Genomic DNA, 20327 nt, shown 5'->3' with positions numbered 1-20327 from the left:
CAGAAAAAAGCAATGTTCTAAGTGTAAATGAGATACAGTCCTTTAATCTGACCTCTCTTGGAACAAAATGCCATGTCCACCTCTGTGCAAAACCCTTCCCACAGTAAATGTCTTAAAACCCCTTGTATCTTCACCTGGGTGATTTCAAAGAAATATGCTTGTGCTGTGGTTATATCTATTTTTAAGCCCCTTGCAAACATTAAAGGCATAAACTGGGGGATGAAAATTTAGTTTCATGGACTGACTTCTTGTAACAGCATTCTGCCTGTACCTAAAATGCTACAGCCAGGGGCATAACAGAAATTGGGGAAAGACTGGCTTTGCAGGCCAGTGAGAGTAGTCTAGGTCCATCCATAACTGATTGTCATTGACTTAGAGGTAAATGTGGCTTCTTGTACTTGTCTGAAAAACTTTGCTAGCTTTGTAAATTCTGTGTTAGATTCCTTTTTAATATACAGGCAAACCACATTGGGTATAGTTTCACTGTGGAAATAGAAGGAGTTGAACATTTCAAGATGTTTTCAGAGATATGAAATAGTCACTCTGTGAGCTTAGAGAGCCATCCCCTCATCTCCTGATTAGTGCTAATAATAAAATATGTACCATATTAAGGCTGTAAGAATACTAGGATAACAAACAACTGGACACTAAAACACTTCTGAAAACCTCTTATTTACAGAAGAATTTGACATACTTGGTTTTAATTTTGTCACAGTTCAGACAAGTCGAAATTTCCCATTTCATTCTAATTTTTGTGTCAGATAGTTGATCATGATTCCTTCTTCTTTGTAACAACATATGACTTCTGGAAATGTCATTTCCATTGCACTTGCAGGTTTCTTTGTTTATGGTGAAACATATTGGAGCAGTCACCTCTGATACCAAAGTGAGTATCTACAGAACAGGCTTGAGTTTGACGGTTCATGCTAGTTTGCTGGTCTCTCTCAATTTTAACCTGATGTGTTGCAGTTAGACTGTAGTTCAGATTTCTGCTGTGCTTTCTTGCAGCAGTGGTGGATATCTGTGATGCAGATACTGGTTTAGAGGCAAACAGACTGCATCCAAAACCTCATTTCAAGCAGACCAGCAGCATTTGATCAGATGACAAGATCAGTTTTGGCTGGTATTGAAAAGCTCTGACAATATTCTCTATTATTCAGTCTACCCAGCCTGTGGCACTCAGTTCTAAAATTGTTAACTTGGATCCCATGATTTTTACAAAGAGCAGGTGCAAAATGATCAGACACTTTGCAACCTAACCACAAGAGGCGGTTGTATTAGAATGGCTTGTAAAACAGGAAACCACAGCAGCACTTCAAATATTTTGCCCCTGCATTAGCTGCTTGCCTTACTGACATCAGTTCACCTGCACTGCTGCTGTCGCTAGTAGGTACAAAGAGTGCAGGATCTATACTATGCTATCTGCAGAGAAAGGGAGAGAAAACAGAGAAGGTGACTGAGCGCGAGTGCCTTAGTGAACTGTTATGTTACGTGAGCTTGGGAGTACTGAGTGTATTTGATAGATATTGCCCTCCACAGTACACTATAGATAGAACACTCTTTTTGGCTTTATAGCCTATTGAAAAGCAGTAAAGAAACTCCCTTTAAGGTTGTTTACCAATCTCAGAGTTTGTCGGTAAAGTAACAGCTTGTGTGTTGCTTGTTCCAGAGCCATTTACAGCAATAAAACACCTCAGGATTCAGTTTTTAGGGACTGTGTTTGCAGCCTCATGATAAAGATCTGAATCCAGACTTTTTTTTCTAACAGGAGCTGAATGTACTCAGAAAATTTCCAGCTGCTTGCTTCCTGCTTGCTTTATGGCTTTAAAGAAAGCTGCTGATACCCGTGCGACAGAGCATGGACCTTATATAGGAATACTTTCAAGAAAAAAGTCACTTTGTAGTCTGGTTCTTGGAAAAGAAGAATTAAAAGAGTAGCTAATAACCTGATTTTAAGTTCCTGTAGTCTTTGACTCATGTTGCTTGCAAAACTTTAATTATGATAGGATTCTGGATTCTCAGTCTTAGCACTTTTTCTTTGTGTGAAATTTGTGGTTGACAGTAAATACGCATGCTCATCATCCAGACTTCTACTGGCTTCTTCTATCTGAAAGAGGCTGAATGTACAACAGTTTCACTAAGCACAGTTACCAGTACCAAAAAGATGAAAAAAAGTAGTTGCTGAAGGTAAGAAGTTCAGAGCAGGTGTCCAAAAGACTGTGGTACATCCTTTTGTGCAGCTGGAATTTGATGTGGATTTTCAGAAGTCCAGGGAATCACTGCTCTCTTCAGGTTTGCAGTTCTCTCTAGAAATCAAAACCAATTATGCATTTATTCAAATGTTCGTGTTGTTGCCTACTGAATTCTGAAATGGAGTGACCTTTTTTTTTTCTGTGCTACAATTACCAAAGGAACCATGAAACTGCTGGAGCCAGTGCTATTATCTGGCAGCGTTCGTTCTTCAGAAAAATGTACCACCTCTTTAAAAGAGATGTGGACAAATTCCCATTGCATGCATTGTGAACCTGAGCAAACACAATCAGCTTCTGTCACCACCATAATTCACCGATTTTCAGCCTTGTGTGGGCTGAGACAGGAACAGAAGATTCATAAAGATATGTGGTTGTGGGGGATGGAGGAATATATTAGTAGTAGTGGTGGAGTCTATGTGTGGGTCAAGTGAGTGATACAGGGAGCTAAGCAGACTTTGAAGGGGTTCATTTTGTTTCTGCTTAGTTGTTAGAAGTGGGAGAGCTATTCGAAATGGCGGCAGTATTCTGCTCACAGTGTTGGAGAAACATCTTGTTAAACAATATCAGCTATTTTTCCTCATCTAGGAGAAAGCAATAAAAACCTGTTTTTGGACTCGTGGGAGAGAGCAGTTAGCAAAATCGTTGCAGAAGAAAGAAGATCAGAAAATACAAATGCCTCCTCCTTGATCATGTCTTGCATTAGATGATGCCCCCAACTGAAAGGTAAGCAGTTATTAATCTAATTTGCAGAAAGCAAGCCTTTAAGTGCATGCTCAGTGGCCAGATTCCTTACCTTTTAAATTTGCATCACTTTTACCTAAATGGATCTCTTTCCTAACTCCTTCAATAAGCTTTAACCACAAGAGCTAATTTAATCTGAAGAAAGTACAGGAACTTCAGGAGAGTCCAAGTAAACCCCAATGCAAGGTGAGCAATAGCAGTTAAAAACAGGTCAGGACTGTTCTACCACAGTACAGACCTGTTAGGCATAAGCCTAACCCTTGGTCCTGTTTTCAGAGGTACACTATCTTTACTGCGCTTGCTGGTTTCTTTTGGAGCTCATTAATGCCAAAATTGAAAATCCTTGTTGAGAGGACAAGTTGAACTAATATTTACACCTCAAGGACGTCCCTGCCAAAACTTAGAACATGTTAGCATCTATTAAACAAAGATTTAACTGTACTTTTTCCCCCTTGATTGTTTATTTATAATGGATACCTGTGCATTTGAAATGTCTGCACTTCCATGGTATGCGCAAAGTACCAGACATTTCTGGAACCTATGCTTGGATTTGGGGGAATTGCAATGACAAAGATATTTATGGGAAAAAATTAGAAATAAAGCTGGCATTCTTTAGAATTGTTATCCAGGTTTATTTAGCCTTGTTGAGTAATGGCTAGTCATGTGATAATAGAAATCTCTGTGGGTAATACAGGTCATGAGGACAGTGTGCATGTCATACAGTACAAAGATCAGGGCTGAACTAAATTTGCACATATAACCTTATTTCTGGCATTTCCTTCTCTATGGATGCTCGACATTGACACTTATTTTGAAGAGGAAGTGTTAAATATTTCACAAATTGGGAAGGGAGGGGCTAATTCTACCACATGGCATTGTGGTGGCACACACTGGTGTCAAGGCTGGGGATGGAGCTGTGTTGCTCCCCACAATCCCCTGGTCCTGGTGGAGTTGGAACAGCAGCACTGTTGTCCTCTGTGAGAACCAAGGCTACAGCAGGTGGGGTCATACACTTTGGTGCTTAGAGTGGTTTTGGCTTGATACTAAGAAAATTACACTTCAGAACCTGCACATAGGTGTCTACCTGTGAGCTATGTGTCTGAGCGCCTGCCAGAGCAGTGGAGGCAGGTTCAGTTGCCTGCACGTGCACTACCCAGTGCCATTTAAGGTGCCCTGCGGCACTTTGCCTGACCTCCAGCAGCTGGTCCGGGAGGGCCCAGATCTCCCACAGAACCTGGGTCATATCTGCCAGCCCCAAGCAGATATCTCAGATACCTTAAGGTGTCATCTGCAATGTTAGCAGATACTTCCATGTGAACCACTGAACTGAGCCCTGGAGATTGTGTCAGTGATGTCTGTAGGGCCTGGAGAGCTTTTCCACTGATCAGCCACCTGAGGCATGATTCAACCACCTATGCATTATATCTGGCACCACTTGAGACATTGCAGCGTACCTGAGATACCCCCGTGGCGATGGCAGATATGACCCAGGGATGGCCAGAGATCCCTGCCATTCTGCAAGGACAACTGGAAGCCAGGCAGGACACCTTTGGTTGTCTAAAATGGCTCTAGGTACCTCTGCTTAGGCAACAGACCCCTGCCTGAGATCCACCCAAAGCAAAATGAGTCTCCTGGCTCTGCCAGCTGTGCCCACGAGCTCTCCAATGGCACCAGAGGGCGGCTGAGGGCTCAAACTTCGTAGAGCAGGCTGTTCTTGGGGAACTGGCAAAGGCAGCTGCAGTTTCCCCCCGCTTCCTTCATGCTGCACTCCTTTCCTTCCAGCCAGCGCTGTCTCTCCCCTGTTCCCAATTCCCTTCTTCCCACTCAGCTTCCACTCCCCCAACACCTTTGCAATAACCTCACAGCTCCAGGTAAGGTGCCTTGCCATCTCTTCCCTCACTCCCAGCCTCCTTGCTCAGCCATTTCACACCTCCCAACTCCCTGCTCAGCACCACTGGGCTCCCTCCCAGTCATGCCCACACTCCTTTTTCCTTTCTATCTCAGTCCCAATCTTACCTGCACCTCCCTAAGACCCCCATCCCAAGCTGCTACCCCACCTTCTGCCTTCGCCATGTGGACCTGCCACCTTCCCTCACCCCAGCCCGGCACGGGGAGCACAGGACAAACAGGCTCCGTGCTCTTGGCTCACTTGTTGCCATACAACACAAGTCAGCTGTGACAAATGCGAGCTAAATCCTGTTACGCACAAGCAACACAAAGCCATTACTGGACATGAAGAGACAGGGCAAAGCCACACCTCCATCTGTTCGTGTATCCAGTCCAGGAATGAGGTGGTTCGGCTGTAGACTCCTGGTTTGTTCTCTTCTGCACAGCCCACCCCGAAGCTGGTGGTCCCCACCAATTTCCAGATACTCATATCTTCACATGCTAGGGGTCCCCCACTATCTCCCTGGAGGACAAAGAATTAAAACAAAAGTCAGTGCCCCAGAAAAGGAAGGGAAAAGGGGAGGGGGCATAGTCTAGCAATTCAATTTCCTATTTTTGCTCCCTTCTGGGTCCTAGGAAGGGCATATGTTACAGCAGAAGTTGGCAGCTTCTCAAAGAGGTGTATTAGATCATATTTTTCTTTTTCCCTTAGGAGTACAGTGCAGCAGAAGCAAGATTTGAGCCTGCAGTTAGACAACATTGAGGTGCTGAGGAATGTCGCCTGTCCTGGAGGCAAGGCATTGCTAATCTGCAGTCTCCAAGGCACGGTCTCTCACAACTGCTTCTCTCAAAAAGCTCCTGGCTACTGACCTTAGCTGATCCAACATTTGCTGTGTCAGAACAGGAAGCTCATACCTCCTTCCCTTGGCTGCTCCTGCCTGCAGGCTCACACAGTGCTTTGCACCAGCTCTGGCCCTCCCCAGACACTTTGCTGAGCAGTTTTGACTTCACTGACTCATGCTTAACTACTGGAAACTCCCAATTCATTTTGTTGGGGCAGTTTCTTGCCCTTCTAGCATCAGAGCCAGTGCAATAAAAAAAGAAAAGGGAATTTGGAAAGACCCTCTCCTTTTTGGGAGTAGGACTTATTTTGTCACGTAAAGCCATATGCTGAGCATGCTGACTTTGGACAGCTCTCCCAGGCGCAGTGCTGTGCTGCTGCTGGTTACCTTGCTGTGGAGGGTCTGTGCTCTTCTGCTCTAGCAAACAGGCACTTAAGTGAAGACCTATATTCTAGGCATCTAATGCCTTTGTTTTGTCTTGTACCTTTTGTAACTGGGACTGAGTAGATCTGGAAACATTAGACCCCCTCCTCCCCTGCCATTGCTCTTCATTTGTGCCTTGCTAGATGAGGCTGCATTTCTGTGTATTGGGGTGAGACCTGGCACAAGGTGGGCATTCTCATGATGCAAACAGTGATTTTGGATCATTTCCACCCTGTGCTATTAAGGAGCCTCTGATCTTTCACCACTATGAACCCCTCTCCCCCGGAGTTCATCACCAACCCTCTGAGCTACACAAACCCCTCTCCCTCCTTCCTGCCACATTCTAGCTTTTCCAGATTTAAATGCTTCTGCTTCTCTCTTGCTGTATGTTTTGGCTGCTTTTCACCTTGGGGTTTCTGCACCTTGCAGGTCTTCTGAGCTGCAAACTTTTCACTTAGCCAGTGGCCGTGGCAAAGAGAGGATGGTACCATGCTATAGTGCATACAAGAAATTAAAAATTGTCTTAAGTAAATTTGACTTCACAAGTAGCAGATATGGTTCACAGAAGAATTGTAGCATATGAATGTGAGCACAGTCAGTGGTACATACTTATGGTAAATAGAGCAAATGGCAAAAAAACAAATATTTGCCCAACAAAAATGTGGGAGTGCCTCCTGATAACTTATTACTCATGTTTTTCCACAGCTGCTGTTAATGTGCACAGTTGTAGTTTGGAAACTTTCATACCTGGCAGGTGTCTACGCCTCCCTTTAGGAAACCAGCACAAAGCATTGAAGGAGTTATGATCCCACCATAGACATCCCTGTGATTGCAGATTGTATTAGAAATCAAAGGAACACCTGCATAATTCATGGTCTCTGATGTATCACCTATACCAAAAAGAAAACAAAAAACTCCTTATCAAAGTATATGTTTTTGATGTCCTGAAATTTCCTTGAAACTAATGTCTAAATATGAACAGAAAGGTTTTAGTATATGAAGAATGAATAAAAAATAATGACCTGAGCAGTCAACCACTTTCATTGAAAGTGTTTCAGTACGTATTATTGACTAACATGACCTGCGAGTCATAGTAAAAAAAGTAATCACTTTTCTTTGTGACATTATTCACAAATCAGTTTTCTTTATCATCCAGCCTGACTGAAAATACATGCATGCTTTCTCTGAAATAATGGCTGCTTTTTTCTTGCATTCATGCTGTTCTCTCTGTGCTTGAAGTTACAAACAACACAGCCAGTTTGACCAAGTCCTGAATACAACATCCTGGATGGCATTGCTGTCTACATGTGATTTTCATCCTTTTCATCGAGTGTACCCATCCGTTCTGTGTGGTAGGAGTTTGAACAGCACTTTTGCCTCATTTGGCCCCATGCAGAAGATTGAATTTGCATCCTGGCTGAGCATAAAATTTAGGAATAGGTCTTCTTTTTTTCCACCCAGATATTCCAGAAAATTTAATGCTGAACAGTGCTACAGCCAAATCCTGTTTTTACTCTGTGAGAGATGTTTTCATGTGGTGAATTAAAGCAGACATCTAAAATACCTCCTTCAGCAGTTGCTCCCCATCCTGATATCCAACACATTTTCCCTTCTGGGAACTGCTCACCAAAATTAGGCAGACAAATTGGCTCTATGTGACCTATTTAGAAAAGAGAGAGAGAAGAGAGAACTGCTTTCAAAATTCAGCAAAAATTGTATGCCTGAGTAAAACTTTCAGGGTTGGACTTACAGTGAGTTTGTTATGAAAAATCATACAATCCTCACATAAAATAGCCTGGCAACTCTAAGTCTTTTGTTTTACAGCCAAAGTTTGAAACAGTATCTACATCAGGGATAACTTGTTTCAAGCAGGAAGTAATAGAAGGAGGTGTTGGGATGTCAATGAATTAAAGAATGAGCAAACAAAAAATACACACGGTACTCAGCTGACAGGCAGAACATAGACCCTCTCCAGGTTTTGTGTAATTTCATGTGACAAGAGCCCTGAGCGCACATCACCGCGTCCCACTGAAAGGACAACAAATCACCTGGGCTGTCCTTTGCTTCCCGCCCCCCAGCTCAGAGATGCAATACCTTTACACTCTGGGGCGCTGAATACTGTGTGATATATGTGATGCTCACACTCGTGATGCACAAACCACAACATACCAAGATGACCTGGCTCTGAGCAAAGGGAGGGAATATGTGGGAATATCATTGAGTAATTGCTAGTGGTTCAGTTCTCCCTTGTGAAGTGATCCCAGCCCAAAGCATCCAGCCCCCAGCGTGGAGCCCCTCAAGTCTCCCTGGGCCACACACCAGCCGCCCAGGGTGTACTGGGTGCACGATTCAGGTGCAGAGCTGCTGCTGTTCTTGACAGCCTCCCAAACTTATTCCTGAACAAAAGAAAACAGCAATTGCTGAGATTTAAAACAGAACAAAATCCCTCAAGCTTAATTTTAATTTTAGCAAAAAGCTCAAAAGATTTCAAGAGAAGTGATTTAGGAACCGACAGTCAAGACGAATCAGAGAGCAACAACCCCTACTTTGCAGAGAGGGCCCACTGTGATTAGGAGGCATTGGCAGGCTATAATTTAAATCCATACAATATTATTATTCATTATTTCAATTCACCCACTGTGTCAGCTGCAGGTAGCATCCTGCTGAGAAAATAAGAGTGGTTTTCATTTAAATGAATCATTATATTTTATTTGCCTTGACTTCTCTTTGAAATTTAAGCTTGATTTTCAGCTTCGGATACTGCTGGGCTCCCCATATGCATAGAAATGAGGACAACAAGGACATTATAAAAATCTCTGTGAGCTCCAAGAAAAACAAGGCAAGGCATTTGTTTTAGATAGGACAAAACACTTAGAGAGAATAAAAATAAAATAGTTCAGCATAGGTAACCTCCCCCTCTATTGCTCTCACATAGCTTTGTTTTGCCTATTATTAAATGACTTCAGTAAGCCAACAACACAATGGACTGGAAATATTTTTTCAGAGCCCTATAATCATGTTATTCCTCCTCTGTGGCTGGATAATGAGTGCAGAGGAGCTCCTGATACTGAGGATGGAGGGGACTTTCTGCCACCACGCTGGGCTGGCAGCCACCGGGGCAGCCAGGACTCTCTCCATGGTTGAAAGTGGGCACTGGGGACAGGCTGGTGCAATTTGAAAAGGGAGTCATTGCCTTGCAACCACAGGGATAAGCTCACCCCGTCAGCATAGCTCTGACCAGGCCGGAAATGAAAACCAGGTTGTGCTGTTTTTTGTTTCTGGCCCAGAATTTGAACTGCTATTTGGGAGTTCCTATAGCCAAACCTGGATCAGAGCTGACCCAAGAAATATTATTTCCTGCCAGCAACCCAAAACAGCAGATTAACTAAAAACCGAGGTAGTGAACTGAATGATTTTGCATTCTCCATCTCAGTGGGCAGCAATGGGGATTAATTCTCCATCCTGGAGCTGCCCCTCACCATCCCCTGCTGTTGGTGTGGCAGGGCAAAGGGGCAGGTAGGCACCGGCATGGGGACACAGAGCGAGGCAGTGACTGAGGTGGGTTCACAGCTCGTCTCCCCACCAAACCGTGGAGCCAGGGATGCTCTCCTGGGGCTTGGTGCTGGTGCTGGCCTGAGTGGCAGTGTGGACACAAGGCTCTTGCTCCAAGCCTTCCTGCGGGACACCCAACCTGGGCTCCAGGCTGAGCCTTGCTGAAGCTGGTGGGACTTCTATCCTTGCTCCTAGAGGAAGTGGGGATCGACTCTACTGTCCCAGATCAGGCCCAGGATGCTGACAGAAATGTGCCTAATCTGTCCTAGGAGGGACACTTTTTGCTTTTAACTAGAAAGGCAAAGTGAAGTGAAAACTAACAGGGGATTACCATTGAGAGCAAGCGGTGCTGCCAGTTTCATTAGTGCGATATCATTTCCCATTGTCTTGGGTTTATAATTTCGATGGTATATAATTTTTTCCACTGAATATGGGTGAATTTGGGTGTCTTGCCGAGTCACAAAGCCAACTTGCACACTCCATGAGCTCGGCAGGTACAGGCTGAAATAAAGAGGTAAGAGAGTGACAAACCTTCAGGAAAACTCTCAGGTTTCACACGAATCTCTACAGGCAAATAAGTACAGTCAATTCTACTTGCTTACTGATGTATTAGTATTGGCTATGTTTTAGATCTAATTTCAAAAAAATAGAAAGGATGATTAGTGTCAGCAATGTACTGGCTTACTGGCAATCTGTTTGTGCAGTTTTCTACAAATATTTAAGAGCTTTGCCTCATTCTACCTTTAAAAAGCAGCTTCCTTCCTATGCAACCCCACAGCAGTTGATACTGTCTGGTATGTGTCAGATCAGTTTTTAGATTAATTTAGTGGCACTTGCGGCAAGGTGTTTTCAAGGGAGCGGCTTTTATTCTGGGACTTGCTTCTGCCCCCAGTTCATTTGCAGCCACACCTTCAGCCTCCAGCATGTAACTCATCTGCTCTTGGGTTTACCCTGCTGTGCCACTGGTAGATTAGTGGAGGTCCTAAAAAAGGACTCCAGGGATGGGGGTTGCCAGCTCCTTGCACAATCAACCTTTGAACAAATCAAATCAAATCAAATCAAATCACAACCAAACTTTGAACCAATGATTGGATTGCGGGGGACAGAGCTACAAAAGTAGAGATGCTTAATTCCTAAGTAACTATATTTATGGCAACATATGGCTCCAAACAGGATCTGGAAGTGGGATTTGTCTGTCCCCTTTCTTCTCTCCACAGGCTACAAAAGGATCTTAGAGGACTTGCTTGGAAGCTGACACCCATGTTGTGGGTGTCTAAAACTGATCAGACAAACCCCATTTTAGCTGCCTTAAATGCCTTCAGTGAATGTGGTTTGGATTTCCTAAGAGCAAGAGATGCAAGCTTGTAGTATTTTCAAGCAAACAAGAATGCACAACTGGGCAGCTGCTCTCATTATAAATAAGAGAGGGGACCATTTTTATTGTTACACTAAGAGAAGAGTTTAAGTAATTATTTAGCATCTATTTACAACTCTAAGAATGCTTTATACAGTATAAAAAGAAGCAGTGGAACACGTGAAGGGCATTAAGAAGTACTGTATAACTCACTAACTACAACTGATTGATTTTGTAATACTTGAAAAGGATCATGTAATTTATTTTGTAGCTCCTGAATGCCAGAGGAGCCAAGTACAAAATCCTCCTGATTAATTCACATGCAGTAAAGCCAAACCACAGATCTGGAAGCCTAAAACCTGTCACTTCGATGTTTTTTAGGGTGATTTCTCAGGCAGCTGGGAGTGCCCAGCATATGTGAAGAGTGGGCCATTTGCTCTGGGATAGCTTTTTTGGAAGACTTCTTTATAAAGACTTGCACTGGTGCAAGAACAGCAAAATGTAGTTTAAATATTATGGAGCAAGCCAGTGAAATAAGGATGGCACTAGTTTCTCCTGCATTTTTTTACTGAAGAGAAAGCATGTTGCTTTAGCCCACTTCTGCAGTGGCCTCCCTGTGTGGATACACCGCAAGCGGGGTTGGTAAGGCACCCCAAACACAACGGCACAGGGACTTACTCGTACACGCAGTGTGCAGCCGTGATGATCCAGCGGGGGGTGATGACGGAGCCGCCGCAGAGGTGAAGCCCGTGAAACTGCAGGCTGACCTGCCATGGCCACTGCTGGGGTGAGGACGCATTGCCCCCCACGATGCGCGGCCCGTAGCTGGCCCGCGTCCCGCACACTGCCGGAAAGCAAAGGTTATGCGCCAGTTTTCATCACCTCAAACCACCCCCGCCTCCCCCCCCTCCCTGTACTCTCAGCCCTGACGAGGCTGGACGGTCTTGGCAGTGGGACTGTCCCTGAGGTCTTCTCTCCACCTCTTGCCCCCCAGCACCATGTGGGGCAGCTGGTGTGGGTGCTGGGGAGCTCCCATGGACTTCCTTGGACACCTTGCACTCAGCAGAGCTGCAAAACTCACTGCTCTGCTATAAATACACAGTGACCCAGGGGCCTACACAGGCAGGCTGAAGCATCCCATCCCTTGGGGATCTTTTTTTTTTTGTATCCCGTTCTGAAAACTAGTTGACATGGAGAGCCGTGGGGTGAAAATTCACATGTAAGACAGAATTTCCCTTTCCCCACCTAGATGACAATGAGTTGAGTTGCTATACCAGTCCACTGACTGAACTCATAATCCTTAAACGTTTGCTTCTTTGTGTGGTTCTCATGAAAACACTCCTGTTACCTGATACTCACAATCTGCCCTCCCAGTCTACTCTGACCTCATGAAATTGTTTGAAATTTTATGCATGAAATGCAATTTTTTCTTGACATCATAAACTGATGGTATGCCCCTGAGTATGCAATTTCTCCCAACTCTTGCCCTGCAGTGGATGAAAAAGGACAGATTTTGATCTTATATTCACTTTTCCTGATGCTTACCTAGACATTTTAAGATGATTACATTGCCAGAAGTGCATTCTTCTCTAAGGCGAAAAGACAGCAATATTAGTTCCAATACAGGAATACTGTTTTGTTTTTTTTTCATACTTGTGTTACTTTCTTGTACAGCTATGTAGATACAAATATATATATCTTATATATTAAGAGAAGCACATAGTTGTGTATTCATCCAATCTACTTCAGACATTTAACAGAAATACTTAAGCTGGAAATTCAGATGTCATCAGGAGTCTACAGACCACGTGCTGCACTGCTGAAGAGTGATTCACTCTTCTGTGAAGGATTGGGGTGTGTGGGGGGGGGGTCATCAGTGATTTTCAGCATGTGATCTGTAGGCTCCTTGGAGCCTTGGATTGCTTCTCAGTGAAAGGTAAGTAAGAAAAACAAGCAATCATCAGGAGGAAGAGATTCACCATAAAGACTTTGTACTTCCTTTGGGAAATATCTAGGGATCTGCAAACTAAAACAAACTGCTCTGCAATAAAGATAAGTGCCTGGTGACTATTCATTGACTATAGAGGGATCATGGGAGGAATAAGTTTTTCAGATAGGTCATTTTAAAGCTTTTGTTTGATTTTAACAGGCCTTGGATCAGGCCCTTAGTTCATATTCCAACAAAACTGCTACTGAACCTTGGGTTATGATGTGTAACATCACAAACCATTTATAAAGTGCTACATGCCTGAGAAAATTAGGCAATAATCTCAAACTATTAGTAATTCTTCCATTAATTACTCTGTTTCTGTCCGTATAAACTGACAAAACTGGTGTTTCTTCTACTCAACCAAAAAGCTGAAGCTTACCTTAAGTTTGTTGCATTGTGTAGTGATGTCACTTGATCAGCTGATAACCAATGGCTGAGGGATACAAAATGTCTTTTAAACTGTTTTTCAACTGCAGCCACAGGCAAGTAACCTGAACTCACATAACTGCAAATAAACCATAAACACAACTTCCAAATACAGAATTTCAGTAATCCATTTAAATAATTCAGTGATTCTACTAATGAAAAAGCCAGTGTAGTAGATACAATAATCGGATTCTGACACTTGATAAAGTAATCCTATCCTCTTCCAGAAAGATTTCTTGTAACGTGTGGGTATTTTTGCCATAATCATATGTAGAAGTCACACATACTGAGAGGTATTAAACTGGTAGCGAAGGTAAATTTTAATTCTAATATTGTATTAAAGCTTTAATTGTAACTGGTTGGCACATCCTCTGAAACACTAACATGCTTTTGGTCTCCTTTTTCTACAGTTATGTTTTGCTGCAGGGAGGATGAATAATTTTCAATTTGTTCTTGTCTTTTGCTTTGAACAGCTGAGCTGTATTTTATGCTAATGGCAGCAAAAAATTATTCAAAGAAGCTTTATATTGCTAACAATAATGTGCAGAAACCAGAATGACTCCATCACATGAAATAACTTCTGCAAGTCACAACTTCAAATTCTTTCTCAGTAGTGTATTTTCGTGAAAAGTTCGTGAAAGAGTTGGTGCTTTTCCAAGAATCAGACCACTCCAGTAAGAACTGCCTCATCACCTTCTTCTCTAATTGCAAAGTGGACTTAGCTTGGGCCTCTCTAATAAAAGTGCAAAGCATTCCCTAACAGATTTAATGACACAAATTCTGTATACAGTTTTTCCATGAAGGAAGTAATAGACATGGAAAATACACCATATGTTGCTTACTGCCTCTCTGACCAGTTGTAAGTTACTAGAGAGACAGGTATGATTCAGAAAGCTGCATCCCATAGGAAAGATTTAATTGTATCATTGTATTCAGTCATCATCTAGGATTTATAGCGGTAATAAATGGTGTTTGCTGTGCACAAGTATTCAAACCATCCCAAATCTGCTCAGTCTTATTATTCACAAAGCTGGAAAGTTAAGTTCTTTTTCTTTTAAGTGACAGGCAAATACAGGGCTTCATTAGAAAGACTGAAAACCTCAGTTTGCTCAACATGCCAGTTAGAGTTTCTTCCATTTTGTATATGTACCTTGAGAAACCTAAGTGTTTGCAGGTAGTATTTCCATACTCTTCTTTCCAGTCGTCAGAGCAGACCGTTCTCCAGGATCCAGAAGTGAACACTTGCAGCACTGCTTTCTTGCCACTCAACCTGACTTTGAGATTCAGAAGAAAAGCCTGAGTGAACTCTAAATTAGAACCACTGAGTATACAATAGTGTCAATGCACCGCTGCAGCATCCACATTTCTGTTTTTACTAATTGTCTTTTTCAACACTCGGTTCCTTTGAAAGAATTTTTCTGTTTTTTGTTGTTGGTTTTTTTCCCTTAAGGAGGGAACTCGTTTTCCTTTACCAGTGTCCCTCTTCATCAGTGTACCAAGGTACACTGAAGCGGATCTGCCTGAAGAAAAAATTCCTATGCTCATGGGAAGGGATACAGGATGCTAGCTCTAATACAGACAGAGAAGTCTGACCTGCTCTCCAGTGGGTCTAAACAGCTCTTGCTGAATGCAATGAGCTGGAGCTGCAGATGCCTGGCACTGAGGACAACCATGTCCAAGCTAAGTGACAGCACAGAGTTTAATGAAAGGTAATTAGCACCACCCAAGCCGCACAACACAGTCAAAGTGGATGTAATTGGCCAGTACGTAAAACCCAGTCACTCCTGGGTTGCTGTGGAGTTTCCCAGTCTCAGTCCCTCTGCTGCAGGCCAGTGCTTCCCCCATGGCAGCTCTTCCCGGTGGCCCAGCAGCAGGTCCAAGCTGTGCCAGGGAGCCTTAGCTGCCATGAGCCATACTGACCCTTGCCAAGAGGGCCACGAGGAAGCACCACAGAAGGCCCAGGACCAGCGCCAGCATCCGCAGCCCTTTGTCCAGCATCCCACATGTCCCGATCCCTGCACCCTGTCATCCCATGCCACAGCCACCAGAGCCCCAGCTGAACTGGGAACACCGGGGACAGGGCACCTCTCCGTGGTCTGCCGCACGCCTCCAAGGAGAAGGGAGGCTGCACCCACAATCACTGCTGGCCAGGGAATTTCCAGCCCAGGGGCACATGGGCTGTTATGGAATTGCTAAGGTAGACACAAAAGCATATGTATGGTCAACAGGCTCCACAAGGGCCTGAAGCTTCCTGGCGAGAAGGACCCCAAAGGTTGAAAGCATTGTGCAGGTCAGCTGGGACCAAAAGCTGATGGTTCTTCTCATTCCTCACATTGCACAGACTGAAACCTCTGTGACCTCCTTGCCAACAGGTGCAGGATTCAAAATTACAAGTACACCAATCTAAAAATCAGCTTTGCTGTTCCCAAATATTAAGGTCATTCCCCGCCAGCTGTTGAAAGCATCACCCTCAGCTACTATAAAACAGGACAGGGAGAGACTATTTAAAATGGTTCTGTGATGCCAAAGACGGTTACAAAGAGAATCCCTGATATAAGGGCATATATTTCACATGAAAAGCAGCATACTCTGCAGTACTGAGCACAAAAAAGTCAGTGCTGGTCTCTCCATTTCCTGAGTCCCTTAAGAAAACAACAGGCCTGTGCAATCTTCAGAATTGGCATAGTGTTACTATATGACACTGAATACAGTGATCATCTCATTTATCCTAAGAGCAATTTGGTTTCTCATTAATTATAGAGCAATACTTCAGAGAGACTCTTTCTCTGAAGCCACAATTTAGACAAGTCATCAGTCTCTCTGTCTTGCCCAAAGTATAACATACATCTCTTGAAAAAATGCCAAATGCTACAGGAGGAGGTAGGAGGGATTTATAATCAAGTTTAAATTACCACATCCGTACTCATCCTCCCCTTCTTTACAGTTGAAGACACCATTGCACCTGGCTGATTTCTGGATGCACTTAAAGGATGATCGGCAGCGAAACTTCCCAATGCAGTTGTATTGGGCTAACAAGAATGAAAGAAAACAGGGTGATGAAAACACACTTGGGTATTAATTTAGCACTTTTGAGTTTCATTATCTGGCTGGATTTCTGTCTTGCTAATGAAAAGACAACTCCTGTATTCTAGGAATATTTGAAATGCATCCTGGGGGTTGCTACACAGTGCTGTTAAACTCATCCTTTAGTAATAATATCTGGACCAAATCAACCTTGCTGTCTTTGCTGGCTCTTTCCTAGCTTCCTCAGCCCAGGTTTATATTTCATTGCAGGGAGAGTTTCTGGATGCCACAGCTCCTCATCAGCAAAGGAGGGAGAATCTGACAAAATAATGTGAGCACACTCTCTTCCTGGGGGGATACCTCAACTTTCTGCAAGCTCATCCCTGTTGTAGATGTGAAAGCACTGCTCAACATCAACATATTTGATACCTAGACCTGGGCAGGTCACACTTTCAAGGTGCAACTAAACTCATTCTATATTTTCTTTTCCTTTATAGAGGTTGTTTATGGTAGGGGAAAGTTTATCAGTTCTTTGAAAATAATCTTAAAGAAGTGAAATACTGGGCAAAAATATGATGTGCATTACCTGAAACCTCCCCCAGTTTCTAAATTCTTAGCTCACCACCTAAAAAGGAATCAGTGAAATTTAACTGGAGAAAGGTTTCTTAGTGTGGCACTTTCCCCAGTGTGTAAATATTATACCAATCCTCTCCTGAGTGCCAGATCCATTTTATCCATACATGTAAATAAAATTTAAAGCCATCACATCAACAGGATTTTTTACTTCAGTAAACAAGCTGCAGTGGCAGTTTAATTCCATTCTCAGTAAAAGGCTCATGAAAAATTAAGCATTTGAACGGTTAATTGAGAACTTAATGAATAACTAATTGTACTCACCACCCAGGCCAATGGCAACTGCTAGGATTACTACAAGTAATAAAACACAGACATATGGAAGGGATTTGGGGGAGATTAAAACATGGCACATCGAAGGTGGTTGGATATCTCCTAGAAACCAAACAGAGACAACAGCTTCTGTGAAGTTAAAACAGCTTGAGTTTTCAGTGAAAAAAGATTTATCTAACATTAAGATAGATGCCAGGAGTAACTAGTGCACACGCTTTAGCAGCTGACCTGACCTGGAAGGTTTGGCTCCCCTTGGCTCAGGGGCTTTTGGACTTGTAAGCAAGGTTAATTGAAATAACAGAAAGCTAAATTTGCAAAACCAGGACCCCCAAATTAGAAGATAGTTTGAAAACTGAGGGAAAAGGTGATCTGGCCAAAATTTTGCTGTAAAGGCAAGGAGAGAACTGAGCAATGGCTCAGGGCTGTTTTGAGTTTTCCGTTCATCTCTGTAGCTGACCTCCAACTTAATGGCATTGTGAATAAAGAAGACAACAGAAAATAATGAATGGTCCACTTTTGTCAAATGTATTCTGACATATAAAGGGCAAACCTCAGGAAAAGAGCATGCACAGCTTGGTCATGTATACGCACAGGAGCTGGTAGAACCTTGTCTTCAATTTTAATTCATGCAGCTCTTCACCCTCTCCTCCTTAAATTTCTGAATTTGGGATTGGCAGAAACTTAAAATTCAGTCAAGGCTGCTAAGTGTCTCCCAGTATTTATACAACTACAAGTAAATTCCAACTTATTCAGACTGTCTCAGCAGAAACTGAGTGACTGGTTTGGTAACAGAACTGGTGTCTGGTATGTAATAAATTTTAGACAGCTATAGTGGCTGATGGACTGTAAAATCGAATTGATCTATCTGCATCCTTGATGTTCATCCTGCTTCTGTTGGAATTAATGGACATATTTGTCAGTGATTTCAACAGATGAAAAATGAAATCTACATGATGTAGCAAACACATATTATTCCTCCCAGGTTACTCTATTGTGTTTTCCCAACATGAAAATTGAATCCATTAAAAAAAGTGAATACTTTAAATGAGCTGTTCAAAAACGTGTCAGAAAAGCATAAGCAAATATATATTTAGGGGCTGAAGCATGTGAATAATCTGGCTGTGAAAAATGCTTGCATATGCACACAGACACAAGGTGTTATCACCCACTAACGTGCTGGCAAATGTCATGGTTCGGGGAGTGAGATTCTTTCTTCTTCCCTTAAGTAACTGTTTTCTCTGAATGAGTGGGCAAGTATGGTTTTGCAAGGCTAAGGACCTAGATTAGCTGTTTAGATTTCAATGGGCCAAGAGCTATGCAGTATGCCTACCAGATTCATCTGCACTGGGGTCAATTTTTGTTTGCGGTATGCAGAAAAATCTTTTGAAGGAAAAATGGAGTTCTGTTACTGGCAGTTCATCTTCTGTAATGGAGATGATTTCAAGACTTCCAGTATTGGGATTTGTCTCTTGTACCTGGCTCAACAGAAAACAAAAGACAATATTTAAACAAATTAAATCTATCACCTCTTAAAATCTGATACCCTTCTCCTGATACTAAGGAACATGTAGTTTTCCTTCAGGCTTCCATTGTTAATCTGGTTTTTGAATCAAATACAAAGTGAATCCACAGGGTTTTTCAAGAGTCTTCAAGAATGCCAAGAATGCTGTGTCTGCCCAAGAGAAGTCACCTTGTAAAATGTTAGACATTTCATGTTCATTAGAGGACCCCTCATATTTAAAGTATGTAAGTACTATATATATAGTACTGAAGTTAAGTTTTGCTGAAGTTTGTCTAAGCATCACAGCTACTTTTAATAACTCACACTGTAGGACATTCTCCCTTATGTGTCAAGCCCTTCTCAATGAGATACTCTTTAATTGTAACTGGAAACAAGAGAAAGACTAAAGTATATGACACCTGAACAGAGCCTTACAGGATTCTCATGCATGCACCCATAGAATTTTATTCCAGAGAACCTTTGAACACTTTGTACACAACGAAAAGCAATTAAAATGGGCTACACTGGAATTCAGAGTGAATATCTTTAAAATTCTAATTATAATTTCTGACTTTAGTTCTGAATACTAGATGATTAATGACAGGAGAAATCAGATTTTTGAACTTACAATAGTGTGAAAGAAGTCCAAGCTTGCTAAAGACAGTGGAGGTGGTAAGCTATAAAAGTGTTTACAGAGTCAGTCCAAAGAAATGTTTACAAAGACAAGCTTTAGGCAAAGTAGGTGTCTTTTGTCTGTGACATTAATTTTGAAGTCATATGGTATATCTTTTCACCCTTCAGCAAACAACGATAATAAGATTTCTACTCTTTCATTTGATAAACTCCCACATATATTTCAAGATGCTATAATTTTGAACATTTCTCTTTAAATTTTATATAGAAATTGCCAGCCTTAAGGCAGAGGAATGTGCATGGTTTTTAAATATTTTAAAAAAACCCTTCTAACTGGTGCATAAGTTGTTCATCTGGAAATAAAACATCATTGAGTAGAGTACTACACAAAAGATAAACACTGACGTATCATTACCTAGAGGACATCACACCCTCCCAAAGCTTCACTTACCTCTTCCTGAGAAGTCATAATTAAAAGCAAAACTGTTTTCTCTCTTCATTATCAAAAGAAGCCAAAAGGAAATTCTGAGGCTGCTAAGCCAGTCTGCTCTGGAAATGTTTTCACTGAGCTGCCAGTTCAGTCATTTGTTGCATATGGCATTATCGTAGCAGTCTGTGTAATTCAACCTGGTGAGAGGTATCAGGTAGCCTCGGATGGCATGGCTACGGAAAGGGGAAGATAAAAAATCGGCAAGCTTTTTAATTAGCGTAAGAGCGTAAGATAATATTGTAGTATTTGTAAACCTTTCTGTAACCTCTCAGCTAAGAAACTCCACAGAGGTTAAGCCACAGGCTT

At 42.5% G+C, this 20327-nt stretch overlaps 1 protein-coding gene across 1 annotated transcript; it reads right to left on the bottom strand.

The window, feature by feature from the left end:
• Positions 1-2288: 2288 nt before the first annotated feature.
• On the bottom strand, positions 2289-17479 carry TMPRSS3 (transmembrane serine protease 3). The gene is made up of 11 exons (XM_013941638.2): positions 17389-17479; positions 16380-16496; positions 14618-14741; positions 13421-13546; positions 12597-12640; positions 11730-11895; positions 10029-10198; positions 7710-7805; positions 6893-7035; positions 5251-5403; positions 2289-2306 (listed from the first exon to the last, which is right to left on the bottom strand). Exons 1-11 carry the CDS (start codon positions 17477-17479, stop codon positions 2289-2291), a joined length of 1248 nt encoding a protein of 415 aa, XP_013797092.2.
• Positions 17480-20327: the final 2848 nt, after the last annotated feature.

This window comes from Apteryx mantelli, chromosome 1 (assembly GCF_036417845.1).
Source record: "Apteryx mantelli isolate bAptMan1 chromosome 1, bAptMan1.hap1, whole genome shotgun sequence".
NCBI classification, from domain to species: Eukaryota; Metazoa; Chordata; class Aves; order Apterygiformes; family Apterygidae; genus Apteryx; species Apteryx mantelli.
The sequence above is the reverse complement of the archived record's forward strand: the minus strand, read 5'-3'. Positions and strand labels throughout refer to the sequence as shown.